This window comes from Meriones unguiculatus, chromosome 12 (genome assembly GCF_030254825.1).
Source record: "Meriones unguiculatus strain TT.TT164.6M chromosome 12, Bangor_MerUng_6.1, whole genome shotgun sequence".
Lineage (NCBI taxonomy): Eukaryota > Metazoa > Chordata > Mammalia > Rodentia > Muridae > Meriones > Meriones unguiculatus.
This window is the reverse complement of record NC_083360.1, coordinates 29,440,657-29,462,877: the sequence shown is the minus strand read 5'-3', so window position 1 is coordinate 29,462,877 and position 22,221 is coordinate 29,440,657. Positions and strand designations below refer to the sequence as shown.

The following is a 22,221-nucleotide window of genomic DNA, read 5'->3' as shown; positions in this document are numbered from 1 at the left end:
TCAGGCAATCTCCAGTTCTCCCTGACTGCATCATCCATGAATTGAAATGTGATGTTCTCTAGCACTGAAGAGGTGGACAGGAGCCCCCTCCCCCCTTCCGTAGTTCATAGGTGGAGTTCCCTCCCCTCTGCTCCCTTAGTCTATATGCTCTAGCTCCTCCCCAGGCCAGGTGCATACACTAGGTGGTAGGAGGTGACAGGTAAGGGAGCTTGTGCCCCTCTCCACCCCTCCACTAGAGTATGTAAGCTGTCAATAAGCCCAGCTGGATAATCCTTTTTGTGTGTGTGTGGGGGGGGTGCAGCTGAACTCCACAGGGTGGTGATGAGTCTTGCCTCTGAGAGGACATTCACTCACAGTAGGCAGTGATATGCCCAGGAGAGATCTTGAGCCCAGGGGAACCGCTGTCCACATGTGGCAGAGAGTGAGCAAGCAGGCTGATCAATGAGATAATAAGCCAGGCTCTCTGGGTGAACAGTGGAGCTTGGCCTTTTTGAAGAGAGGGCTTATACCGAGCCTTTCATACTGAGAGGGAACCAACCACAGGACCAAACTGTTCAGGTCGCAGCGGTGTGTCTGAAGGACAGGGAGGGCTGGCATGAAAGTTTGGATCCTAATAATTCAGGGCTGTGCTTATAGCTCAGTGATAGAGTACCTGCCTAGCATATGTAAAGTTCTGGTGTGAAAGAGCTTTGGGTAAATTTGTAGCAGGGAGCTGAGGGAAACCAACTGCCCTTGGGCCTGGTGTGTGGTCCAGGGCTCTTGCCTCTGACTCAGTTGGGCCTCACCTGTGAGAGCTGATGTGCAGTCACCCTCTGGAGGCTCAGTGTGCTTGTGTTTAGAAGGACTTTTGGACAACAAGTGGCAGCTTGGTAGGGGCCTGGAATAAGCCTTGAGGACAGTGCAGGAGGGAAGGACCCAGAGCCTGCATAGCCGTCTAGAGTCCAGGTGGCACTGTCCTGGGCTAGAGTCCCCGGAATACAGTCTAGAGGAAGTCTCCATGTTTCCATATAACAGGAGCTGCAGCATCAGAACTTGAGGACGCTGTGGATGGAAGGTAGTTTGTGGGGTTCTGGGAGCTGGACCTGGTCCTCTAGGCTGGAGCCCAGTTGCTGGCCACAGCCACATCACCCAGACCTGTGTGTCAGCTGTCTTTGCATCACATTGGCACCGAGTGGTTGAGGCAGGGTTGGGATAGCTGCAAAGCTGAGCGTGTGTCCTCTCAGCCCTCCGCAGAGAAGCCTTGCTGTGTCCTGCTCCCTGTGACTGTGTAGGTAGAATCTCAGGGCTACAGTAGGATAAAACTCTGTCTGCCTCCCAGGCTCTGGATTGTTCAGCAGCCTGTTTAATAACTGAATGGAGTAATGATTGAGTCCATGATTTGTGTGTGTATGTGTGTGTGTTTTCATGAGCTCATGTGTGCATGCTTGTGCTACAGCATGAATGTGGAGGTCAGAGGAAAACTTGTGGGGTCCAGTTCTCTCCTGCTGTGTGGGCTCTAGGGATTAAACTCATCAGGCTTGGTGCTACATGCCTTTATTCAGCGAGTCATCTTGCTGGCCCTTGGTTTGTTTTGTGAGACAGGGTTTCGCTGTATAGCCTGGCTGGTCCTAAACCTGTAGCAGCTCCTTTGCCTCTGCCTCTGGAGTGATAGGATTACTGGCGTTCACCCATCACTCTTGCCTCCAAATTGATTCCTTTGCCTCCCACGTTTCCTTGTTCGTGAGCCAAGCCTGCCCATCCTGTGTAGCCTGATCTCTTATTCCTGGCCGGAGCCCCTCCTCATTGACCTTCCAGCACTCAAGGGATCTGTTGTTTTTATTGGTGGTCCTGCAGAGGACTGTGCCAGGGGAGCTGGTTTGAGCTCTTTTACCTTAGCTGGAGTTGCATGTTGCTGTGACACTAGCGCTGGTTTTCAGATACTGGCAATGGCTGGTTCTGGGCAGCAGGGGTCGCCCAAGTCACAGTTTTGCTTCTATTAAAAGTAGTCTCTGCTCCAGATGTTGGCGAGCCATCATGTGGGGTGCTTTGATACTGTCTGCTGGCCAGCCCACTCTTCTTGCTCATCATAGTCACAATTCCTGCCAAAGCATGGAAAAACCCCAAGTGAAAGCCAGAACAGGACATGAGGGAAGGTGCCACCTTGGCACCTGGTGGGTTAGGCTTCTTCCACCGTAGTCTCCCCTGACCCGAGACCGGGTGGTTGCCGAGCATGTCACCTTCTCTGTCTTCTCTGCAGACAGTTCAAAATAAACCCCTTTTCCTTATTTCTTAAATCCATCCTTCCCTGTTTCCTGGAGAATGTAGAGAAAAAGCTGCTTAGTTTGGTCTTTCACACTCGCATCTTCTCTTCGTTTATATGGGAGATTATTGTGGCTCTATTCACTCAGAGACACACAATAGGGGTTCTCTCTGCCTGGAGCATTTCCTCATTCAGTGACTGCTCACTGGGCCCCTTCCATTTCTACATTCTACTGAGCTCTGGAAACACAGCAGCTAACAGAACCTGAGGACAGGTGCAGGCTGCAGAGGGCATTGGGCCAGTGGGAGCTGGGCCTGCTCTGGCAAACTGAGCAAGGTTAAAAGGCCATGAGAGTCATAAGGCTGTGCTCTGGTGTGAGGTGCCGGTAGGTGGAGAGGACTCAGCCTGCCTGGTCTCTCCAGCTGTCCAGTGGGCGATGCCTGGATGAAGAGTGGGAGGCTGGGGAGCCCTCTGTCTGCACTAGAAAATTTGGGGCTCGCCTCCCACGGCTCTTACTTCTGCTTGGTCTTCTGCTCACTTATAGTGCTGTCACTTTCTTCTCGTCCCTGTGATTCAGGACAGCCCCTTGCACCTCAATCCCCATTTTCCAAGTGCTGGCTCTGGGGCAGAGGCGGCGGTAAGGCCACTGCTGGGCTCTGTGGGCACTTCGTAGCGTCTTCTCACCTGACCAGGTGCAGTACTCTGGGTACTCTAGGTTGAGTACCGCACCTGACACCATGGCTGGTGCCACGCCCACATGCACTTGCTGATCTGCCGTATGGTGGCTTTCTCTCTTCTCTGGGCTCCAAGTAGCTGGTGTGGGAGATGCCGGCCTGAGCCAGAAGGTGGAAAGTGACTCACTCACTCACTCTGAACTGGTGCCCAGTGCTTTCTGCTCACAAATCACTGTCTTGGTGAGGCCCTCTGCTGCTGTCTTCCTGGCTTCTTGTTTCTGAACTAGCCAAAGGCTTCTATCTGTGAGAGCTGTCCTGGGCCTGATGAGCTCAGGCTTGAAAACGAACCTGCAGCACCAGGAGTGGGCAAAAGGCAGGGAGGCACGTGAGGCCCTGGCTGCCACCACTGTGATCTGTCACCCTTTGGCCCTGACCTGGCAGGCAACAAATCAGTCCTTGCTCTGAGCACATGTGGGTCAGGAAACAGCATGGTTGGCAAAGAGTCCTGTTAGCTTTGCTGTCTTCTGGGCCTGTCCTAAGAAGAGGCCAGTCATCAGCTACAGAGGCTAGGCCATGAGCACCTGAGCGAAGAGGATGTGTCTTTAAGGTCCTGGGCTGCTTATGGCTAAACCACAGCATACATACAGACAAGATCCCATTGCTTTCTTCCCCCCTCATTCCTGATTGAGCATAACTGGGATCCAGGCCTTTCTGTTTGAGTTGATAAATGTAAACATCTAGAACTTTCTGCATAAAGTTCTTAAGTGTTATACAAGTGGGTTGCCTCTTTAAGTCCCAGCAGGTTCTTCTGTGCATGTTAACCATGCCTGGTCCATGTGTGAGTTTTTAGGGTCTGGAAGGCTTGTGGACTAGGATGTGCTGTCCTCTGCACCCCTTCCAAAACTATAGATTAGTGCTAGACCCTCAGGCAATTGTCACGCTGACTGTTGTATGTCACTTAGACTCTGGCATGGAGACAGTCCCCAGTGCCTGTGGCCAGATGCCACTGGACTCATAGAACTGACTGCAGTCTCTAAGCTGCCAACAGAGCAGAGGTGGTGCTCCCTTTCAGCTAGGAGCTGATCTGCAGAGGGAAGGTTAGGCTATCTGGACCATCTTTAACTGTGGGAGCCACTGCCCTTGGTTGCTTCTCCCCCTGTAAGTTCCCTGTCTGGGTGTTAGCATCCCTCACCTTTGCTGGCTCTGTTGCTATGTTCGTCACTGCAGCTCCCCCAAAAGCCACCGGTCTAAGACTACTTCAGCTGTTTCTCGTTCTTACTCTGGCCAGCTATCACTATAGCTTCCACATGAAAGGGCAGTTAAGGGGTTCAGCCCTTGATGTTGGCTTTGTGGTCACAGTCACACATCTCTCTGAAGGAAAAGCGAAGGTGAGGCTGGCAGTAGGCATCCCCATCTGATGGCCTGACACAGACCCAAGGCTCATCACAGCCTAAGGGCCAGAGAGAGACACTGCGTTTGTAATTTCTGGGGCTTCCCCACCTAACACAATGGTCTAGGGTGATGGAGGACTGTGGAGCCTGCTTGGCCAGACCACAGGGTCTGGAGGCACCTGGGTGAGCACCTGGGTGAGTGTCAGGAAAGTGACAGGTAATTTTGCAATAGAACCCAGGTCATAGCGTCAGTTTCCTACTTTCCCCTTTCTTCCTTTTACAAGCCAGGATCCATCAGGTTCACACACTCTCGGATTGTTCATACTTTGGAAGCAAACACAGCCAATCATGTATCACAGACACTGCATGGAGGTGGAGGGGTTTTTAGGAACATACTAGATCCTGCTGGCTGCCACTGAGGAAGCGCGTGCATATGGAGCAGGCTTATAATAGAATCAGCGGCAACTGTAATTAAGGTTGCAAACCATACCACTCTGCTAAAACACAAATTCTCTGCAGCTGTTGTGCTGAGAAATTACCCCATCAGCGAGTGTTGCTCTTCAGATTCTGTAGAGGAAATGTTTTAAAAATGATCTCACAGGGTGACATATATAAATGGCTCTTCTGTATGAGACGATCAAGATAGAGTCTGAGTCTCTGGCAGACCACAGCTTCCTCAGTGTCCTGTTGCTATGGGTGACGAAGGGAGCACATGGAACTGAAATGTCTGAACTTTTCTGACACGCACAGGCATGCTGCTGTGTTGGCTGGGGTTTTAGATCCAGGTGCCTGGCTCGTTGTGGACGTTGTCTTGTCTTAAGATGAATTTGGAAAAGGGGCTGTCAGATGATTCAGACGTGTTTACTGACCAGCAGGTAAGTCACCCAGCTGCTGTGTGTTGTGCAAGTGAAACTCTATAAGAAAGCGTGGCATCCGGGTTACTGCTTTATCGTCACCTGTTCCGGGAATAGTAGTTATGGAATTTCCAGGTGCTTTGAAGTATATGCTTTGAAGCTGCTTTCCTTGGGTCGTGAGAGCCGTGGACTGTGCGCACACTGAGGAGCATGGCCCCAGTGCAGGGCTAGGATGTTTAATTCTCTGCAGAGTGAGCTCCATGGCTGAGTGAGGGACTCAGACCACAGTGCAGGGCAGTCTGCATGGCTTCTTGGGGCACTGGGTCCCTCCTAACCCTTTGGGAGCCTGCCTAAAAACACCGAACATTTTTCTTTTAGTTGCTTACCGTGATTCTGACAGCTCTTAAAGATGCTAGTAGATTGGTTTTGTTGAAATGCTGAGTTTCAAGTGGATAAACATTAACATTTCTCTTGTTAAATTGCCAGCTTGTAACTCACATTTCAGAATATAACAAATTGGCTTTGCAGAAGCATACAGACAACAACCAGAGTTTAATGTTCAGTTTTAATAGGAGTGTATAAAGTTTAACATTAATATAGAGGGTTTTTTTCCCTTTAAAGTTTGAGGAAAGACAAAAAGAACATTTTTCTTTTTTGTGACAGTTTCATGCTGATAGAAGGATAAAAATAAATTTAAGCTTATATGGAAGATTGTTATTAATTCCTGGGTACTGATTTCAATTTTTTTCTTTCCTGGGAATTGCTTAATCTTTCTTCCTAGTATCTAGTTCGTACTTCCTGGGGGAGAAGCTGCTAGACTATCAGTGCCAGGTGTGGGTGTAGAATGTCAGTGTGTGGGAAGACAGCCATCTTCTTCCTCTCGCTGCAGGGACAAAACTGGTCCCAAGGGTCAGGGGTAGGTTTCTAGGTGGGGCAGCTCCCACCAGGCTGAGTTTGTCTAGGTGACATGGTTGTGTCTGAACAGTGATGGCTCCCTGCTTCCAAACTTTTTCTTTCCCACCAGGCAGCTGGCCAGCTGATTCACTCTGCTGGCCAGGGCCCAGTCAGGTGCTCCTTACCCCTTTGGTGTTGGATGTAAGGTGGAGAGGCTGTTCTCGAACCCCAGGTCCCAAGGGAATCTGTCTTTCCTCTGAGCCTCAGATTGCTTGTCTTTAAAATGGGGGCTCATGGGATTCTGTGTATAGTGCACATGCTCACTTCAGCCTTTCTTAAAGTTCAGGTGTGCTGTTCTCCTCCTGCCTGGGGGCTGTCTCCCACCAGCCTTCGAAGTCAGGAGAGGCACTAGACAAGAAACATGCCTGAAATGGCCTGTGAGCACTGTGCAGGGATCACACACCCCCAGGAACCACTGCAGGGAGCTAGTCTGACTATAATTATGGAGTACAAAGGCCACTCCCTTGAGGAGTGGGTGGGGCTCCAAGGATAGGTGTACACAATTGGTTGGAACTAGGCACATCAAGGATGCTCCTGTCAAATGAGCAGAAATACAATACTTAATTATCCTATAGGTGCATGGAGTGGAGAGCTGGCAGGGAGCTATGTCAAAGGCCATATATCAAATGTAGTTAAGGGAGTCTGTGTCTAAAGACACTCTCTAGGTGAAGTCAGGCAGAGAGCAAGAGGCCCTGTTGAGGGGAGCTAGTCCTGCACTTTAATGCTGAGCTCAGAATGCCCATCTGGACTAGAACTGTATTCTCAAATAACAGGGTTCCTCCAACACAGATGACTGTGCTTTCTTTGCCCTGAGGCAGGGAGCGCTCCAGCTTTCCTAGGTCCTGTCCGGTGTTGTTCAGGGCACAGGGAAAGCCCGATGGCAGTTAGACCCAGAGAGACAGGGGCTCTCAGTGGCCAGAACCCTGACCATGGCTTCCTTGGACTATGCAGATTGGGAGTACATGTGCCCCTTTGCCGTACATGTGCTGGACTGCGTGGCCACTAGATGCTTAAGTTTTGGACACTGGCATGAACTATTTGAGGAAAGAGTAAAACCTGTAGTTAAAAGGAAACACAAGTTACCCTAGAAAAGTAGCATTTCCGAAGAGCCACCAGTGTCTCTTTTCTCCTGGGTGGTCTACTGGGAGTGGCAGTAGTGCCTGGAAACATTTAAGGCCCTGTGTGGAGTGACAGTCCACACAGCCACAGGTGGGGTGCCATCCTTCTTCTTCGGGACCAGTGGGCTGGGCTATTAGGTTATATTGGGTTATGTTTAATATTTGAAAACAAAAACTGGTCCTGTAAAGAAAGTAAGTGACTGTTTTTCTGGGTCGTGTGGAAGGCCCACTGTCTCCCTGAGGTGGTGAGTAGGACTTGAGTGGGTAACCTGTACAGGACATGCAAGGCTCCTGCTAGGGCTCTGTTGGCTATAGCTGTGCCCATCACACAGCAAAAGACCGTTGAGTTTGGTGAAGGCAGAGCCTTGTTGGAACATGAGGGGAAGCAAATGAATAGCAAAGAAGATGAGAGTGGTCAGGCAGAATTGGGATGTATGGCATGAGGGGTGGCTAAGATTGTCCAGTGTCCAGAGTGTCCATTGCCTCTCATATCCAAACCTGCTGCCTGTCCTATATGAGGGGCTGTGGCTGGCAGCAGTGGAATTGTCAGTGTGGGAATGCTTAGTGGTAATGAGTGCAGCTCAGCTGGTGGCAGCCGTGGGATGTGAGGAAAGCAGGCGGCCGCCGTCTTCTGGTGATGCGTTTGAGGTTGCCTCTGCCTGGCTCTTGCTGAGCCTTTGTGGGCTGAGCTTGAAGAACATTGTAGAATATTCCCTGCTTGAGTTTCCCTTTTGGCCAAATTAAATTCTTTTGCTTATCTGCCATGGACTATCCTCTGAAATGATGTCCTGACCAGGGCTGAGCCTGGTCAGAACCATGATGTTCTGAAGTTCATGGCAGAGTGGAGCTGCTCAGCTGCTTGTAGGATTGAAAAAGCCAGGAATCAGGAAGCAGCCAGTGCTTAAAACATGACCAAGTCACCCAGGCACACTCAGCGTGTTCATATGAATAACTTACTTGCATTAGGAAAAAATATAGGCAGCCCAAGCCATTTATGTGGGCACACATGGGTAGATATCCACAGACATATGTCCCTAGCAGTGAAATGTGAAATAGTGTAAAGCTGCCTTGATAAACAGATAAAAGAGTGATGCTGACTTGGGTCAAGGCTGTGGCCTGCCAGTGGCCCACCTAGACATTCTAGGTGGAAGTCCCAAGAATATGCTTCTGCAGAGGCACATCGGCTCCGAGCCCTGCAAGTCCAGCCCCTCCACCCTGGAAGGTGTTGTCCCTAATTCTGTCTGTCCTTGTCAACACAGGCTTTGACCCAGGCCTTAAAACTAAGTCATCTACACACTGCTTCCCTCTACAGACTTCACAGCCTCCCTGGCACGGAACTCTCAGCACATCTGTGTCTCTCCCTGGATATCTGGAGTCTCATCAGACTTGGTTCCTCTCCCACCCCTGTGTATGTTCCTCTAGCTCAGGAAAGGTTAGCCTCTGTCCTCTGACTCAGGCCCACACACTTCTCCTTCACACCAGCCGCTGTGAACTTGACCCTCAGACTCTGAGCCAAGTTCACTTGTTCTCACCTTCCCTTGCTTTTACCTTACCTTGAGTGTTGATCCCATCCTTGGAGTCTGTGGACCTTTGACAGCTCTGTGGACAAGGACTTCCCTGAAGGGCTGTGTGGGTTGGGTTTCTGTGTTCAGTTTCATAAAGAGGGCCTGCTACCTCAGTAGGTGGTCAGCCATGGCTATGTTTGAGTGTGAGTGTTCTTGGCAAATGTTTTCCTACGCACTGTCCATCCTGACCACAGAGACTGCCTCACAATTACCAGAGCCCAGGATGGTGCCTAGACACAGGGGCTGCCGGCAGAGGGATGGAGATTTGCCTGAACTGCAGTAGGAGGCGCCAGGGCAAGGGACTGGGTGCGTGTTCCCACTAAGTATCACTGCAGGAGAACGTTTCAGGCAGACGAGACACTGGGGGCCGTGTCTTCTGTGTGCTGCTTGCCATGCGCCATCTTGTCGTACTACGTGTCTGGACTGAGTCTCTCAGAATCATCTGAGGTTTCATGGAAGTGGAAGGAGCATAGAGGTGAGGCTCTGTGAGAGACAGGCCCCTTGGTTTCCCTGATCCCATGTCTGTTGGTTGTATTGAAAACAGGAAAGCTCTTTACAGTCTTAGTCTTTCCCTCTCTGCCTCCCTCCCTGCCCCTGTCTCCACTGCTCCAAGTACCCTCCACTTCCAAGTCTTTTTCCCCCTGAGGTCCTCCTTGTTGAGTAGCTCTAAGCAGAAATACTTAGAACATTCTCCCACTGACTTGACATGTGCTTTAGCTCTTGGATCACAAAAGTTCTTTTTTGTCAACTTTCAGATGTTCGCCTGATGTGAGCTTCTTCCACCTTTGTTCTAGGTGGACATTTTTTCCGCCTTTTATTAAAAAAAAAAAAATACCGTATCATGTTTGTGTACGTATGTACTGTGTGAGAGCATAAAGAGAATTGGTAGGCGGCAAGATGTAGCTACAAATTCTGTTTTGACGCCAGGTAGCAATGCAGCCCAGCCCTCAGCTGGGGCTCCTTGGAGGTTTGTGGAGCCACCCTTCTGATACCACAGCCAAAGAGCCCCGGAGCAAGACCTGGCTAGGTGTCCAGATATGGCCAGAGGGTAGCAAGGGGAGGGACGCCCAGATGAGGTGCCAGTGTTCCTGAGCCTAGGTAAGGGAGCTTGCCAGCTGAGACTGCCGTGCAATCTGGTGCACCGCTCCACACTGGGTTAGAGCATGCAGCCAGCAGCCAGCAGGGAAGGATGGGCTCCTGTTGGTGGCCACTAGCAGCCCTCAGACTGCCTCCTGTGTTGGAGGTATATATCCCTTCAGGACCTGTGAACCTGGATGTACACATGTCCACACACAAACATACACACACATAATACACTGTTCCAATTTGATCTCTGCTGCTGGCATAAAGGAGCCTGACCAAAAGCAACTCAGAGGAGAAAAGGGTTTATTTCAGCTTACACTTCAGGCCACCGTCCACTACTAAAGGAACCCAAGCCAGGAACTCCTTACAGTAAAGGCAAAGTAAAAAAAAAAAAAAAAAAAAGACAATCTCATGGGTGGGAGAATTGTTGCTAACCATGTACCCAGTGAGGGCTAACAACCGAAATATATGAGAAACCCAAACAGCTCAATAACGACAAGAAAAAAATCAAAACAAAACAAAAAAACGTTTTTGCTTACAGGCTAGTGTATGAGTGAAGCCTTTAATCCCAACTCTCCAGAGGCAGAGGCAAGCAAATCTCTGCAGATCTCAGTCTGGTCTACATACTGTGTTTCAGGCCAGCTGGGGCTGCATAGTGAGACCCTGTCTCAAAAAATATTAAAATAAGGCAATGCTTCTTACAGCATGGCAGAGGTTTTCTGAATAACATGCAGACCACACCACATGAGCCCTTCACAGGGAGATGAAAACACAGTATGATGCCACCTCACGCCTGCCCTCACAGTGTTAAAGGGCAAAAATGTGGGCAAGGGTGGGAGAACGGACATCCTGGCTCCGTGTTGGTGGGGTGGGAATCAGTGCAGTCAGTGTGCAAACAGTGTAGAGTTTCCTTGGAAACTTGAATCTGAGACACAGCACCACTGCTGTGCCCATGGCAGCGTTATTCACACAGCCAAGATACAGAAATATCCCAAGTACCTGCTCATGACCAGTGAACGATGGGTAAGGAAAATGTGGTGTATATAATGGCTGGGTGCTCTGCCCTCCAAAGCAGAGGTTGCCATGTGTGACCACACGGAGCAGAACCTCTTCTTCTGGTTGAAGTATGTCAGACAGAAATACGAATCCTCATGGGCTCCCTGGCATGGTGGAGCCTAAAAGGGCAAGGTCCTGAAGCTAAGTAGATCAGTGGCTGCTAGGGCCAGAGGGGGTTGGGCTGGGGAGACATCAGATCTGTAAAGCACTGCAGACCCAGGGATGCCCATGCTCATTGATGTGGGCCCACCCTCGGGTGGCTAAGAGTGGATTCCCCACACAGATACCCTGTAAGGTGAGGAGACGCTCTCTTAGTTGTGGTGACCATGCTGTGTGGGCATGTAATCAAAACTATATGCTGTGCACTTCAGATGTGTACGCATGGTCTTTGCCAGCTGTAGCCACCATCCTACAGGGGCAATTGACTCATGTCAGATTTTATGGATAGTTTGTCTTTTCACATTTTGCATTGAAGGCGACCCAGCTGTGACAGTGCTGTGGCAACCGCTTGCATTGTTGCGGTGGCACTGATGACATGGCATTCAGTTTCTCACCACAGGTGACTGTACCTCTCACACTTAGCCCACAGTGTCCTCCTTCCCATGCCCGCAGGAGTATGAGGTACACCTCTGGTTATTCTGGATCCTCCTGATCTACCCTCCTTCAGGAACACAGGCCAGCCCAGTCAGGTCCTGACAGCACAGTATGACTGCTGTGCTGAGCCCATGTGTGAATGTTCCATCCCTCTACTGCCCTAGGAGATAAATGTTCTGGAAACCATAAGGTAGAAAGTCACATTGAACTGCAGGTTTTACCTCCGTGCCAACATCCTTTGGGACTCTTGCTAATCCCAAGGAAAAGAGGAATGAGCTGGGGATTCCTGTCCTCTTCCCCTTTCCCATGCTACCTCATCCTCCCTTATACCTCACTACCGCTGCCCTCCTCCCCTCTTGTAAAGACACCTTTCATTTCTCTATGTTTTTCCAGCTGTTTGTCATTCTGTTGAGACCTTTCTAGTATGTGAAACCGATGATGTTTCTACTGACTCCTTTAAAAATGATTCATTTATTTTTATTTTGTGTATATGAGTGTTTTGTCTGCATGTATGTGTGGGTACCATGTGTTTGCCTTTTGCCTGTGGAGGTCATAAGATACACTAGGACACTGAAGTTACAGAAGGTTGTAAACCACTCTGTGGGTACTGGGCATTTAACCCTGGTCTTCTGGAAGAGCGATCAATGCTGTTAACTGCTGTGCCCTTGCTGCAGCTCATGTTTCTCCCGACTCTGGCCTGTGTGGATCTCCCTTGGGCATTAAAGAGTTTGTGGTCTGGTGTTTGACATATAGGGGCTCCTGAAGGTGGAGTCACACTGTTGCCTTCCAGAGTGCTGTGTCCTGTGTCTGCCTCAAGACAGCCTACGTGAGGAATGTGCCAAATGAATGGAGCACCTCAGAGGAGATAAAGTGGGTGATTGTGCTGTGACCAGGCTCACCCAGGGCCGATCCACTAGTGGCTGTGGCTTTTACGTACTGCCCCAATCCCCTTCCTATCTCCTCTCTCTTGAGGACTCTGACTTTGTAATAGCATGAATTAAAAAGCACACATATCTCTGTTCTGCCTTTTTCCTATAAATTTAAAGCTGTTTTAAAAGGTGTTTACCAAAAGCTGTCCCTTGAGCTTGGCTTAGAGCATTGTCAGATGAACGCAGTGCTGAACTCGTGTCTTTCCTGCCTTCCTTTCTCCCTCGTGAGCATCAGTCCTTGAAGGCTGTCTTTTCACCGTCTTTTTTGGCTGCCAGGGCCTTCTATTCCTAGGCTTCTCTACCCGTGGACTCTGCTGTGTGTTGAAGTGTTCTAATATCTGTGTCCAGTCTGCTGTGATTTGAGAACCTGTGTTTTTCTTGAGTGACACAAGGTGATACCTTTTTGAGGTTTACACCCTTAAGATTGACGGGATTTCTTTCTTTTTTTTTTTTTTTTGACGGGATTTCTAAATGTGCACAAAAGCGTGGATCTTCTTCCCAGTCCCGAGGAAGAGCTGCCTCACCCTGTGGTGGCAGATGACTTGCCACGGCAAGTCCTGTAAAGGAGGCCAGCATACTGCTTGTTGATGTCTAGCAAAGTGAAAGTTAGGTGGCTTCAAGGCTGGAGACATGGCTCAGCAGACATGGAGACTGGCTACTCTTCCGGAGGACACGGGTTCAATACCCAACATTCTCAAAGCAGTTCACAATTATCTGTAACTCCAGTTCCATGGTTACAGACAAGCTGATGCCCTCTTCTGGCCTCTGAGGGCACCAGGCACACATACAGGCAAGAAAAATAACCATATACATACATTAATAATTTTAAATTAATTGGATATACCTTCTTTTTTATCTTCTTTTTTTTAAGTTACATTATTTTTTATTCACTTTACATCCTGGTTGTAGCCCCATCCCTCCTCCCCTCCTAGTTCCGCCTTCTCTCTCTCTCCCTGGATGCACCTTCTAGGTGGCTAGGCACCTGGGTTTTCCTACATCTGAGTTTTTATGGGTCCAGACCCTATCACAGCTTGTAGAAGTCAGTCAGAAGTGATTTCTTTCCATGTGCCATGGCAGCCTCTTGGTCATGGATGGAGGCAAACCATCACGGTGAGCTCATTGAGTCCTTCAGCATGTATCATACCAGGGAAGTGACAGGGACCCCTCAATATTAGCCAAGTCAGATGGAGACATGGGGTGCAGAGTCAGACAGGAGGTACACAAATCCGGTATCCCTGGTAGACTGTGTGGCATGTGTCCTTTGACTTCCCTGGGAGAGGGGCTAGGGCCTTACTTGTGGCCATTGGTTCTAGGAGCTCCTCTTGGTTACCACTGTAGTATCTGTTGGGCCCACTTGATTAGATTTTTTTTTTTTTTTTTTTTTTTTTTTTACTGAAGGGGTCTTCTTACAACATGCCTGGGGGAGACCCAGATCTGATGATAAGCCAGGCTGTGCTCTCTTGCTGTCTGTCCTCTGGCTTGCTTGCACGTGAGAAGCCCTGTTGAGCTGACACCTGTGAGCTATGGCAAAATGGTAGAACCATAGGGAAAGAAGAGAAAGCCTGAGGCCATGGGTCAGGAAGCCTTCTGTAGGGCCAACTCCAGCCCAGGCTACAGGAGGGAAGATTTTCTGGTATCTTGGCATGCTGCAGACATAAAAGCAATGGCATCAGATAACTTTTCTGGGCCACCTTGGTACTCTGCTGTCCTGCCTGCTCTCAGAAAGGAGCCATGCTGTGGTCAGGACCCCAGCTACAGGCTACACTGGCTCCTCCATACTCCACCTACCCATACTGGGCCCCTCTGCTGTCCCTGGGATGCTTGCCTTCTTTTCCAGCTTCCTTTCCCTCCTGGCCTCTCTCCTGGGCCACTTACCACTTGCTTGACCAAGTGTCCAAATGAGCCCAGGAGAGAACTGTTGACAGTTTTCCTTAGGGGAGCATCAGCCTTCCTACCCAGCAGTAGTACACTCCCTGCACCCCACCCCAAACTCTTTCTATCCACTCCCCCAGGCCTTTCCCAGGGCCTGTGGTGGCCACTTTTCCACCTTGGGGGTGTGTGGTTAGGGACATACACACTTCCTCCCTTGCCTTCTCAGCCTAGGCACCCCCCGGGGGTGGAGGTAACCCTGGTGGGTATACTGGGCCTGAGCTGAACAGTGTCCAGTAGTGGCAAGCCCCTGCCCTGCAGGGTGCCCTCACTGGAGCAGCAGCCTCCAGCTGTTATCACAGGGGCTGCTAATAAGACTGTGATGTCAGACATGCTGGGATTTGTTCTTTTCAAATGAAAATGACGGCAACTTCCTCTTACAGGGAGTCACCAGCTGGGGCGGAGTTGGAGCACCAGGGCTTGACTCATTGTCTGCCTCTCTCAGCACCTACCTGGGTAGCTGGGAGCCTCCCCGGACCTTGGGTGGTGTTCTCCATGGAGGATCTGAAGTGCTGGTCCCTGAATCTTGTCATGAGATGTACTTAACTCATGTCTTTCTCTTTTTTTTTTCAGTCTGCAACTGTGTCTGATGGTGGTAAGTCATATATATTTTATTATTTTTATTGCCATTTTCAAATTATGAAAACATATTTGTCATTTGATGTACTCAGGAAAGATGGTTTTCTCTGCCCTTTCCTTGTGGAGGGTCTCAGTTGGAGTTGGGCCGGGGGAGCTTCCTGGTGGCCTGAGCATGTGTTTGACTAGCATGGCAATAGAAACTCTGTGATAGCCAGCACAGGCAGTGTGCTGGGCTGCAGTGCACGCTCCTGCACGCCTGTGATCAACAAGCAAAAACATGCTTGCCGATCCCTTGTACAACCAGCTTCCAAACAAGCAAGCTCAGATCGCAAAGCACTGGCTGAGTTTGGGCCATTCTGGAAGTTTCCTTCTTAAAGAAAGCATAGTAGATCAACTGAGTGTGGGATGAAAAAGAATCAAACCCTTTCTTTCTGTCTTTAAATAATTTTGTGTGCGGGGCTCTTTTAGGAAGGTAAATCACCAGCCGGAACTGTCTTAAAACTGTTTGGAGAGTTTCATCTAGATACTCCTCATGCTTGTAGTGTTCTTAGTATGACAGAGAACTTGGTATACTTTCTAGAAACTTGTGTTGTCTCTCCTCATAAATGCCCACCTCAGGCTGGTGCCCATCTTCCACAGGAAGGTGCAAGCAGAGCCTCTGGCATTAGGAAGGAGTGAGGCCCTGGAGCTCTGTTGGGGTCACCCTATGGGAATGGAGGAAAATACAGCTTGAGTTACAAACCTGCTCAGGCCAGAATGCAGCCCACAGGGAGCCCGAGCACAAGTGTTAGAAGCATATATTTTAGAATAAAGAGGGTTATATTTCTTGTGTTGTGTATAATAATAGTCATGTTATTTAATCAGTCTTAAGCCAGAAGCAGGAAAAGCTTCCTTAATGTAAGAAAAGAAGCAGGACTACAGCCAAGCCTGGGCCAAAAACACAGGCTCACAGCCCTGTTCCCACTTTTCTCTTCTGGCAGAGGGCATTTATTCTTGTGGGAAATTCATATACTTGAGAGGTTTCCATAATCCATCAGTTTAATAATGTATAATTTTTTTATTGACCTCCCAAGATTCTTTCTTCTTGTTAGGAATTGGGGAAGCCACCCCGCCCCCTCAGGCCCCAGAAAGGGTATCCCTAGCATGCAGAGACTTCTTAAGTTGCTGTAGGTTTCAGAAGCTCCCTTCCGAGGGTGGGAAGCCCCTGGCTCCCAGCCCCCACTGTGCCTTTCTGAGGAAGTAGTGTCCTAGCCAGGTGATTCCCTCTCCCTGGGGGCTTTCCGCCCTCTGTCTCCGTCTCCACCTCAGACCCCAGGGCTCCATCTCAGACCCCAGGGCCACAGGGCTGTGTCCTGTTCTTGTGTGGAGGGCCTGCTATGGCAGGAGATAGGGAATTTCAGCAACAGAGCTAGGAGCTAGACAGCCGGATATGTTTTATTTAGTCACTTTTCATCCTTTTATTATTTTTCTTTGAGTTTTTTTTTTTTTTTTCTGGCTATAAGATTAAAATGAAGACACTGTTTAGCTCAGCCTGTGTGTTAGTTCCAGGAGGCCAGTGTGGTGTACCATTGTTACACTGATGCTGAGGGAGTGTGACTACCCCAGTAGACGTCCCTGGGGCTCAGGCCTAGAGGAGAGCCGCTGTCCCCCACCCTACTGATCCAGCTAAGGCCTTCCGTTCCCCTCAGGCACAGGAGCTCTGCCCTGGTCTCCTCTGCTGTGCCATGCCTTGCCCAGGCCCCTGTAGAGAAGGGCTAGGCAGAAGCTCAAATGTTTCCACATAGAGATATTTTATAGACTTGGTCAGTCGTAGGCAAGTTCCCACATGGAGCCTGAAAACCACAGCACCCCACTGCTTCTGTGGGAAAATGCTCCAAGTGCAGGCAGGGACGAGGGGCCAGCTGAGCACTGTGCCCTGTTGGGGCTATGCTGCCTCCTCATCCAGCCTGGGCTACGGTTATTAGGGAATCTCTTCAGAAGCATCCAACATCCAGCTAACCATGCCTTTGACATAACTGGACTCTTTGCTGTCCTTCCAGGTCATGGGTAACATTTGGTGATGTGTGCTCCTGCCATGTACTTTCATGCTGTTTAAAGGAGGTTGGGCGGTGCCACTTATGACTTTGGTCAGAGCATGCTTTTTACTTGCTCAGCTGGAAAAGGCTAAAGGCCATTACTGTACCACAGCCTGTGCATCGACCTTTTGTGGAGGGCGAACTGTATCTAGGACAGCAAATCCTGCTTAGAGAAAGGGTATCCCTAGCATGCAGAGACTTCTGACAATCCACTCAGTTGAAAATACGCAGAATGGGCTGGGGTGAAGCTCTTAGCTAGAGCCCTTACCTAGCATGCATGAGCCCAGGGGTTTTATCCCAGCCTCGGAAGGAAAAGGGAAGGTGAGAGAGAGAGGGTGAGAGGGGAGGCATATAAATGTGAGAGTCTCATGGTTGACATTGGTCCTGGAAGAAATCTCCACCTCAGGTACAGGCGTGGCCTTCATACCGTCATCTGTGGTTCCTCACCACTGTGCTCCCACAGCGATCCACCTCTCCTGCAGTGATCTACCTCTGCCTTGTGCTAGCTAGGACTGTTCCCACGATGCCAACTCTGTGGTCCTCTTGGAGCTGAAGCTCTTTAACTCCTCCCTCCAACCAGACTCTTGTGTTCTCAGAAGGGTACACCACCTTCTGCTGCTTAGGGACATTTAGGGGTGCCTTTCCCGCTAAGGGTTCAGTAGCCCTGGTGTGGGAAGTAAACCCACTGCAGGCAGATCATTAGAGGCCTTACTGCCAGGGTTAGCATGCAGACCGCTTGAAAGGCCCTGGAAGCAGGATGTTTGCAGAGCCTAAAGGGAGAGGTGTCTCTGAAAGGTGTGAGAAAGAAATGCTGGGCAAACAGGGTGGTCTTGTCACAAAGGTAGTTGCCACCTGTGGTCTCCTGCCTCAGTTGGGTCAGACTCCCTCCTTTCCATGGAAAGATTTCCCCAGCCTCTGGTTATACCTGATCCTCACTAAGAAAGACAGGTACAGACTTCTTTTAGCTTCCAAGGTTTTTGTGAGGGTAGCACCCTTTGACCTGTGGCAGAAAAGAGGTGTGGGATAGTTTATAGTGGGTTTAGGCACTTGACACACAAGCCTATTAATCTGAGTTTTATTCCTGGAACCCACATGATAAAAGGAGGGAACAAACTCCCGAAAATTGCCTTCTGATTTCTGCATGTGTACACACCACACACACACACACACACACACACACACACACAGAGAGAGAGAGAGAGAGAGAGAGAGAGAGAGAGAGAGAGAGAGAGAGAAATAATTTAAAACATACCAGAGATAGATTGGAGTGGGAGAAAGTAGGACTGTCATCCTAGTGTGAAGTCAGTGGTTGGGTGTAGTTTTAGGATCTGTGTAACACCTTTCCTAAGCTCTCTGTACTGTCCAACATCACCTCAGCTGTCCTGCAGGCTTGCCGGTCCTGGAATCTACCATTCCCCATGTCCTCCTGTCAGACCCTTTATTTCTGTAACCCCCCCCCGCCCCCATCACATACATTGATTCTTGACAGATTCCAGGCCTTGAGGTGCCCTCCCTGCTCCCTACCCTGGACTGTGCCTGTCCTCTGCAGTCTCTCACAGGGCAGTCGTTGTGGCTTGCTCACACCCAGCTTAGACCCCCTTCATCTGACTACAGTGCACTGTTATCCCAGACTACCCTGCAGTGGCCCTGCAGTGGCTCTCCCTGATGTCACTCGGCTCCCCTTGTCCTCCTCACCTGCCCCTTCTCTGAGAAGTATTCTGTGTTCTTTCCTGCCAGTCACTGGCATGAGAAAGCTTGTTGAGAGAATGATTAGATCTGGGCCCCAGTGATCTTCAATGACATTAGCCCAAGGCTGGGTTAGGGCAGTGACTTTTAAAGTGTTTTCAGCAGCAAAATGCTCTTAAAATGAAGCAAGCAAATGTCCTATCCTAGAACACAGATGGAAAAATGCCTGGCTGGATGGCAGGTGGGTAACCATAGTATCCCCTTCTGGCTAAACTCCAGAAGGCACTCAGTCTGTTTTTACCTTCTCCAGGTAGAGTCTCAGGTTGGGGTTTCTCTGCTTTTAATCTTTACTTAACTCAAGTATGAGCATGAGTGTCCCCCAAATGCAGAGTGGACAGGACAGTCAGTGAATGTCCCCCTAAGCTCTGTGGCAGTCGTGCCCATGAGTGTAGGTTTGCTTTGTGGTGGGACTTCTGGCAAAACTTGAGAGAAGAGAATATTGGGTCAAAAGCTATCCTTAGTCTTCTGTGGCCCGTGGTTGCAGGGCTGTGGGTGCTGTACACTGGGTTAGGCCAGGCTAGGTACTGTTCTGGACTCTAGGCTGGCCCAGACACTGGGCTGGATGCTCAACTAGGGTTCTATCCTGGAGACTTGAGCAAATTTGATGAGGACTAGTATGCCTGCTGAGAATGGTGGGGACACCTTGGTTCCATGTTTTGGTCTCTTGTGACCCATGCTAGGTGCCTGTGGGCTTGGCCAGGTCTGCTTAGCCTCCTTCCTTCTGAAGGCTCACCAGATCCTTCCTGAGGAGGTTGCTATGCTCCATGGGTGCAGGGCTCTGGGTGTTGGACCCAGAGAGGCTGCTGGGCTCTCTCAAGTCTTCTCATTCCTATTAGTTTGGGTTTCTACTCTTTCTAGCTCTGAGATTTGGAGGGCTGCCTAACCTCTCAAACAACCATGAAAACTTGCCCTTATCTTTTGGTGTTCTAGGAATGACCATGTCCTTCTACCCCTTGGCCTCCTCACTCCCCGGCATTTCTTAACTGTTCAGCCTCACCCTAAGCTGTGGGCTAAAGATTTGAGGTCTGCCCAGGGCTGCACTCAGAGAAGCCATCTTCCCTTCCTGTTTGGGAACTTTGGCTTTGCTCCAGCCTGCTAGAGTCTTCTGGTAGAGTCTCCTGGTAGGTCTTCTGTCTTACAGAAGTGGCTGCAGCAATCCACGTCACAGGCATGATGAGCTGACACAGATACTGCTCAGCGGTGAAGGGCCATAGTTGCCACAAGGATTTGGAGTTAGGTTGCATTCACTTTTAACAGAAGGGAGCTTTGCAATTGTGAAGATTCTTGGCAGGTGAATCCGTAGTCTGTAAAATCACAAGCGATGACGGCAGTGATGGGAGCCCCAGTGGAACCTCGGCTACCGCGCAGCGTGACTTGTGGTCATGGTACCACAGCCTAATCTTGTACTTTTCAAAACTGCTCACTAACTAGTAGGAATGGAATACTAATTTGTCGTATGTGGGGTGAGAGCAGGTGTTTTAACCAGAGCCTTTTATGTGGCTCAGTAGTTCAAATTTTTATGGCTTTTTTGGACTTAAAACCCAAATGCCAGTCAGACTGTATACTGTTGGGGAAGCAGGCAGACTTGGTTTCTGCCAAGATGCCTCCCAACACACTCATTTCTTTCTGGTTTTACAAGACATTTGGAAGGAGTTTTTATTAGTAACTATGTTGTGAATTTTTTTTTTTCAAGCAAAGTTCAAAAGTAATAAAGCCAGTGACTCCTTCCTCCCCTCCCTTTCTCCCTCCCACCTTCCCTCCTCCCTTTCTTCTCCACGTGGGAACCTTAGCTGTATTGGCCTTAGAACTTGTTTCTAGCGCGCTGAAGTGGGAGCCGGGTCCCCTTGTTTCCCCTCTGTCTTCAGAGGCCCACCTGAGGTGGCTGTACCCCTCCCCTTACCAAGGGATTGTATTCATTAGATCCTTAGAGAACAGGACTCAATGGAACTGAGCCTTGTGTGGCTCAGCCTGAGGCAGAGAAGCAGTATGAGCCTGGCTCCAAGACCCAGGAGGATAGAGTCAGAGAGGCGATACTCAGGGGGGCTTCCTCTTCATGTCCCAGCATTCCATCTTGGAGGAGCTGACACCGTTTGCTCATTTGCACAAGCCTTTGCGATATGTGCTCTTCTGTTTAATGAAGTCTGGCTGTTGTGGGGGTGCTGTCCCTGGCTGGAGAACTGGTTAACAGGAAAAAAAACATGAGCGTCTTAAATGAACACATGTGAGGATCTTCACAGAAACAAGTAGGAAGGAATGACAAAGAGCAGCCACTCTATGATGGCGTACCAAGGGGACTGGATCTCTGGACCAGTCTGTCACTTTCTGGGAGTGTTACTAAGAGACGTGACGGGGTGCGGAATGCAGTTGCCCCAGAGTTAGTTTACTCCGTGCTCCACGACACCAGCTTCTGTGTCAGGTGACCAAGGTGTTTTCCAGTCTTGGCATGCGAAGAATACCCCTCCTGAAAGAGTCTTTATGTTCATGTCTGGATGGAGCCCCTCCAGGGATTCTGCAAGAACTGGTTGGATCTGGAACTTTCCCCAGACTTATGCAAGGGCTGGCAGCCTTTGTCCTGTACCTCCAAACCATGCCCTGCAACTTCCTGGGGCTTCATCTTGAGCATGCGCTGCTTAGAGTCAATAGTGAGACGTTCCCAGTGGTCCCCAGCTTCTTCTCCACCAACTGTATTTGGACTGCACATTCCAGACCCTTGGCTTTCTCTAGTTCTGATCTGTCGCTCCAGTTCAGTGAAGTGTCACTTACAGGGACCCTTCTCTGCTGTAGTTTCCAGGATGCCTCCTGACAACTAGGGTGATCTAAGCATGTACCTTCTTGATGGCTCTCCTATCAGGAGTGACAGTCTCAGGATGATAGTGGCTCAGCTTCCAAGGATCATTGCTACACACATTCAGTTCATTTTTCCGGTGCTGAATGGCAGTAGGGTTCCAGTCACAGCTAGCCCATCACAACCAACATCCTGTGGTTACAGTGCTTTCACATTCTAGTTGTGGAGCGTGATGTAGAAAGTTGAGAATAAAATTTGAGCTTAATATAAAGAGCTCCCATGATCTTCCATCCTATAGGATGAACACTGCCTTTCAACCATGAAGGGCCAGGTCTCCCCACCCCCACCCCCGTATGCCTGGAGTATCCTGTACCGCACATATTCCAGGTGTGGGAGGAAGTCAGTTCCTTGTCCCTTCAGAGCTGGCACCTCATTCTGGAATCTAGCAAGTCCTGTCTTCCTGGCCATCCCGTTACTTTCTACGCCTTTTCAGAGCATCGTGATGAAGTGTTGGCATGGCCCTGACCACTGCAGAACCTGTCTTCTGAAACATCGTCATCCCAGCTGTACTCTGGTGCATCTTAGTGTCCTACCCAGCTCTCCAGGGAGCAGTGTGGGCTCCCGAAAGTGTTCTTCTGCACATTGTAGAA

The 22,221-nt window shown here is 49.7% G+C and overlaps 1 protein-coding gene across 7 annotated transcripts in view; it reads left to right on the top strand.

Annotated features, from left to right (window-relative positions):
- Rgs12 (regulator of G protein signaling 12) overlaps positions 1-22,221 on the top strand; it is a 102,334-nt gene that overhangs the window by 44,479 nt on the left and 35,634 nt on the right. For 5 of the 7 annotated variants that reach the window (XM_060365454.1, XM_060365457.1, XM_060365458.1 and 2 more), the window contains one exon: positions 14,960-14,981. In XM_060365454.1, coding sequence (XP_060221437.1) covers positions 14,960-14,981 — 22 coding nt within the window. Of the gene's footprint in view, positions 1-4,732; positions 5,180-14,959; positions 14,982-22,221 lie in introns of those variants that run through there. The other 2 variants (XM_060365460.1, XM_060365459.1) reach the window with 2 other exon arrangements.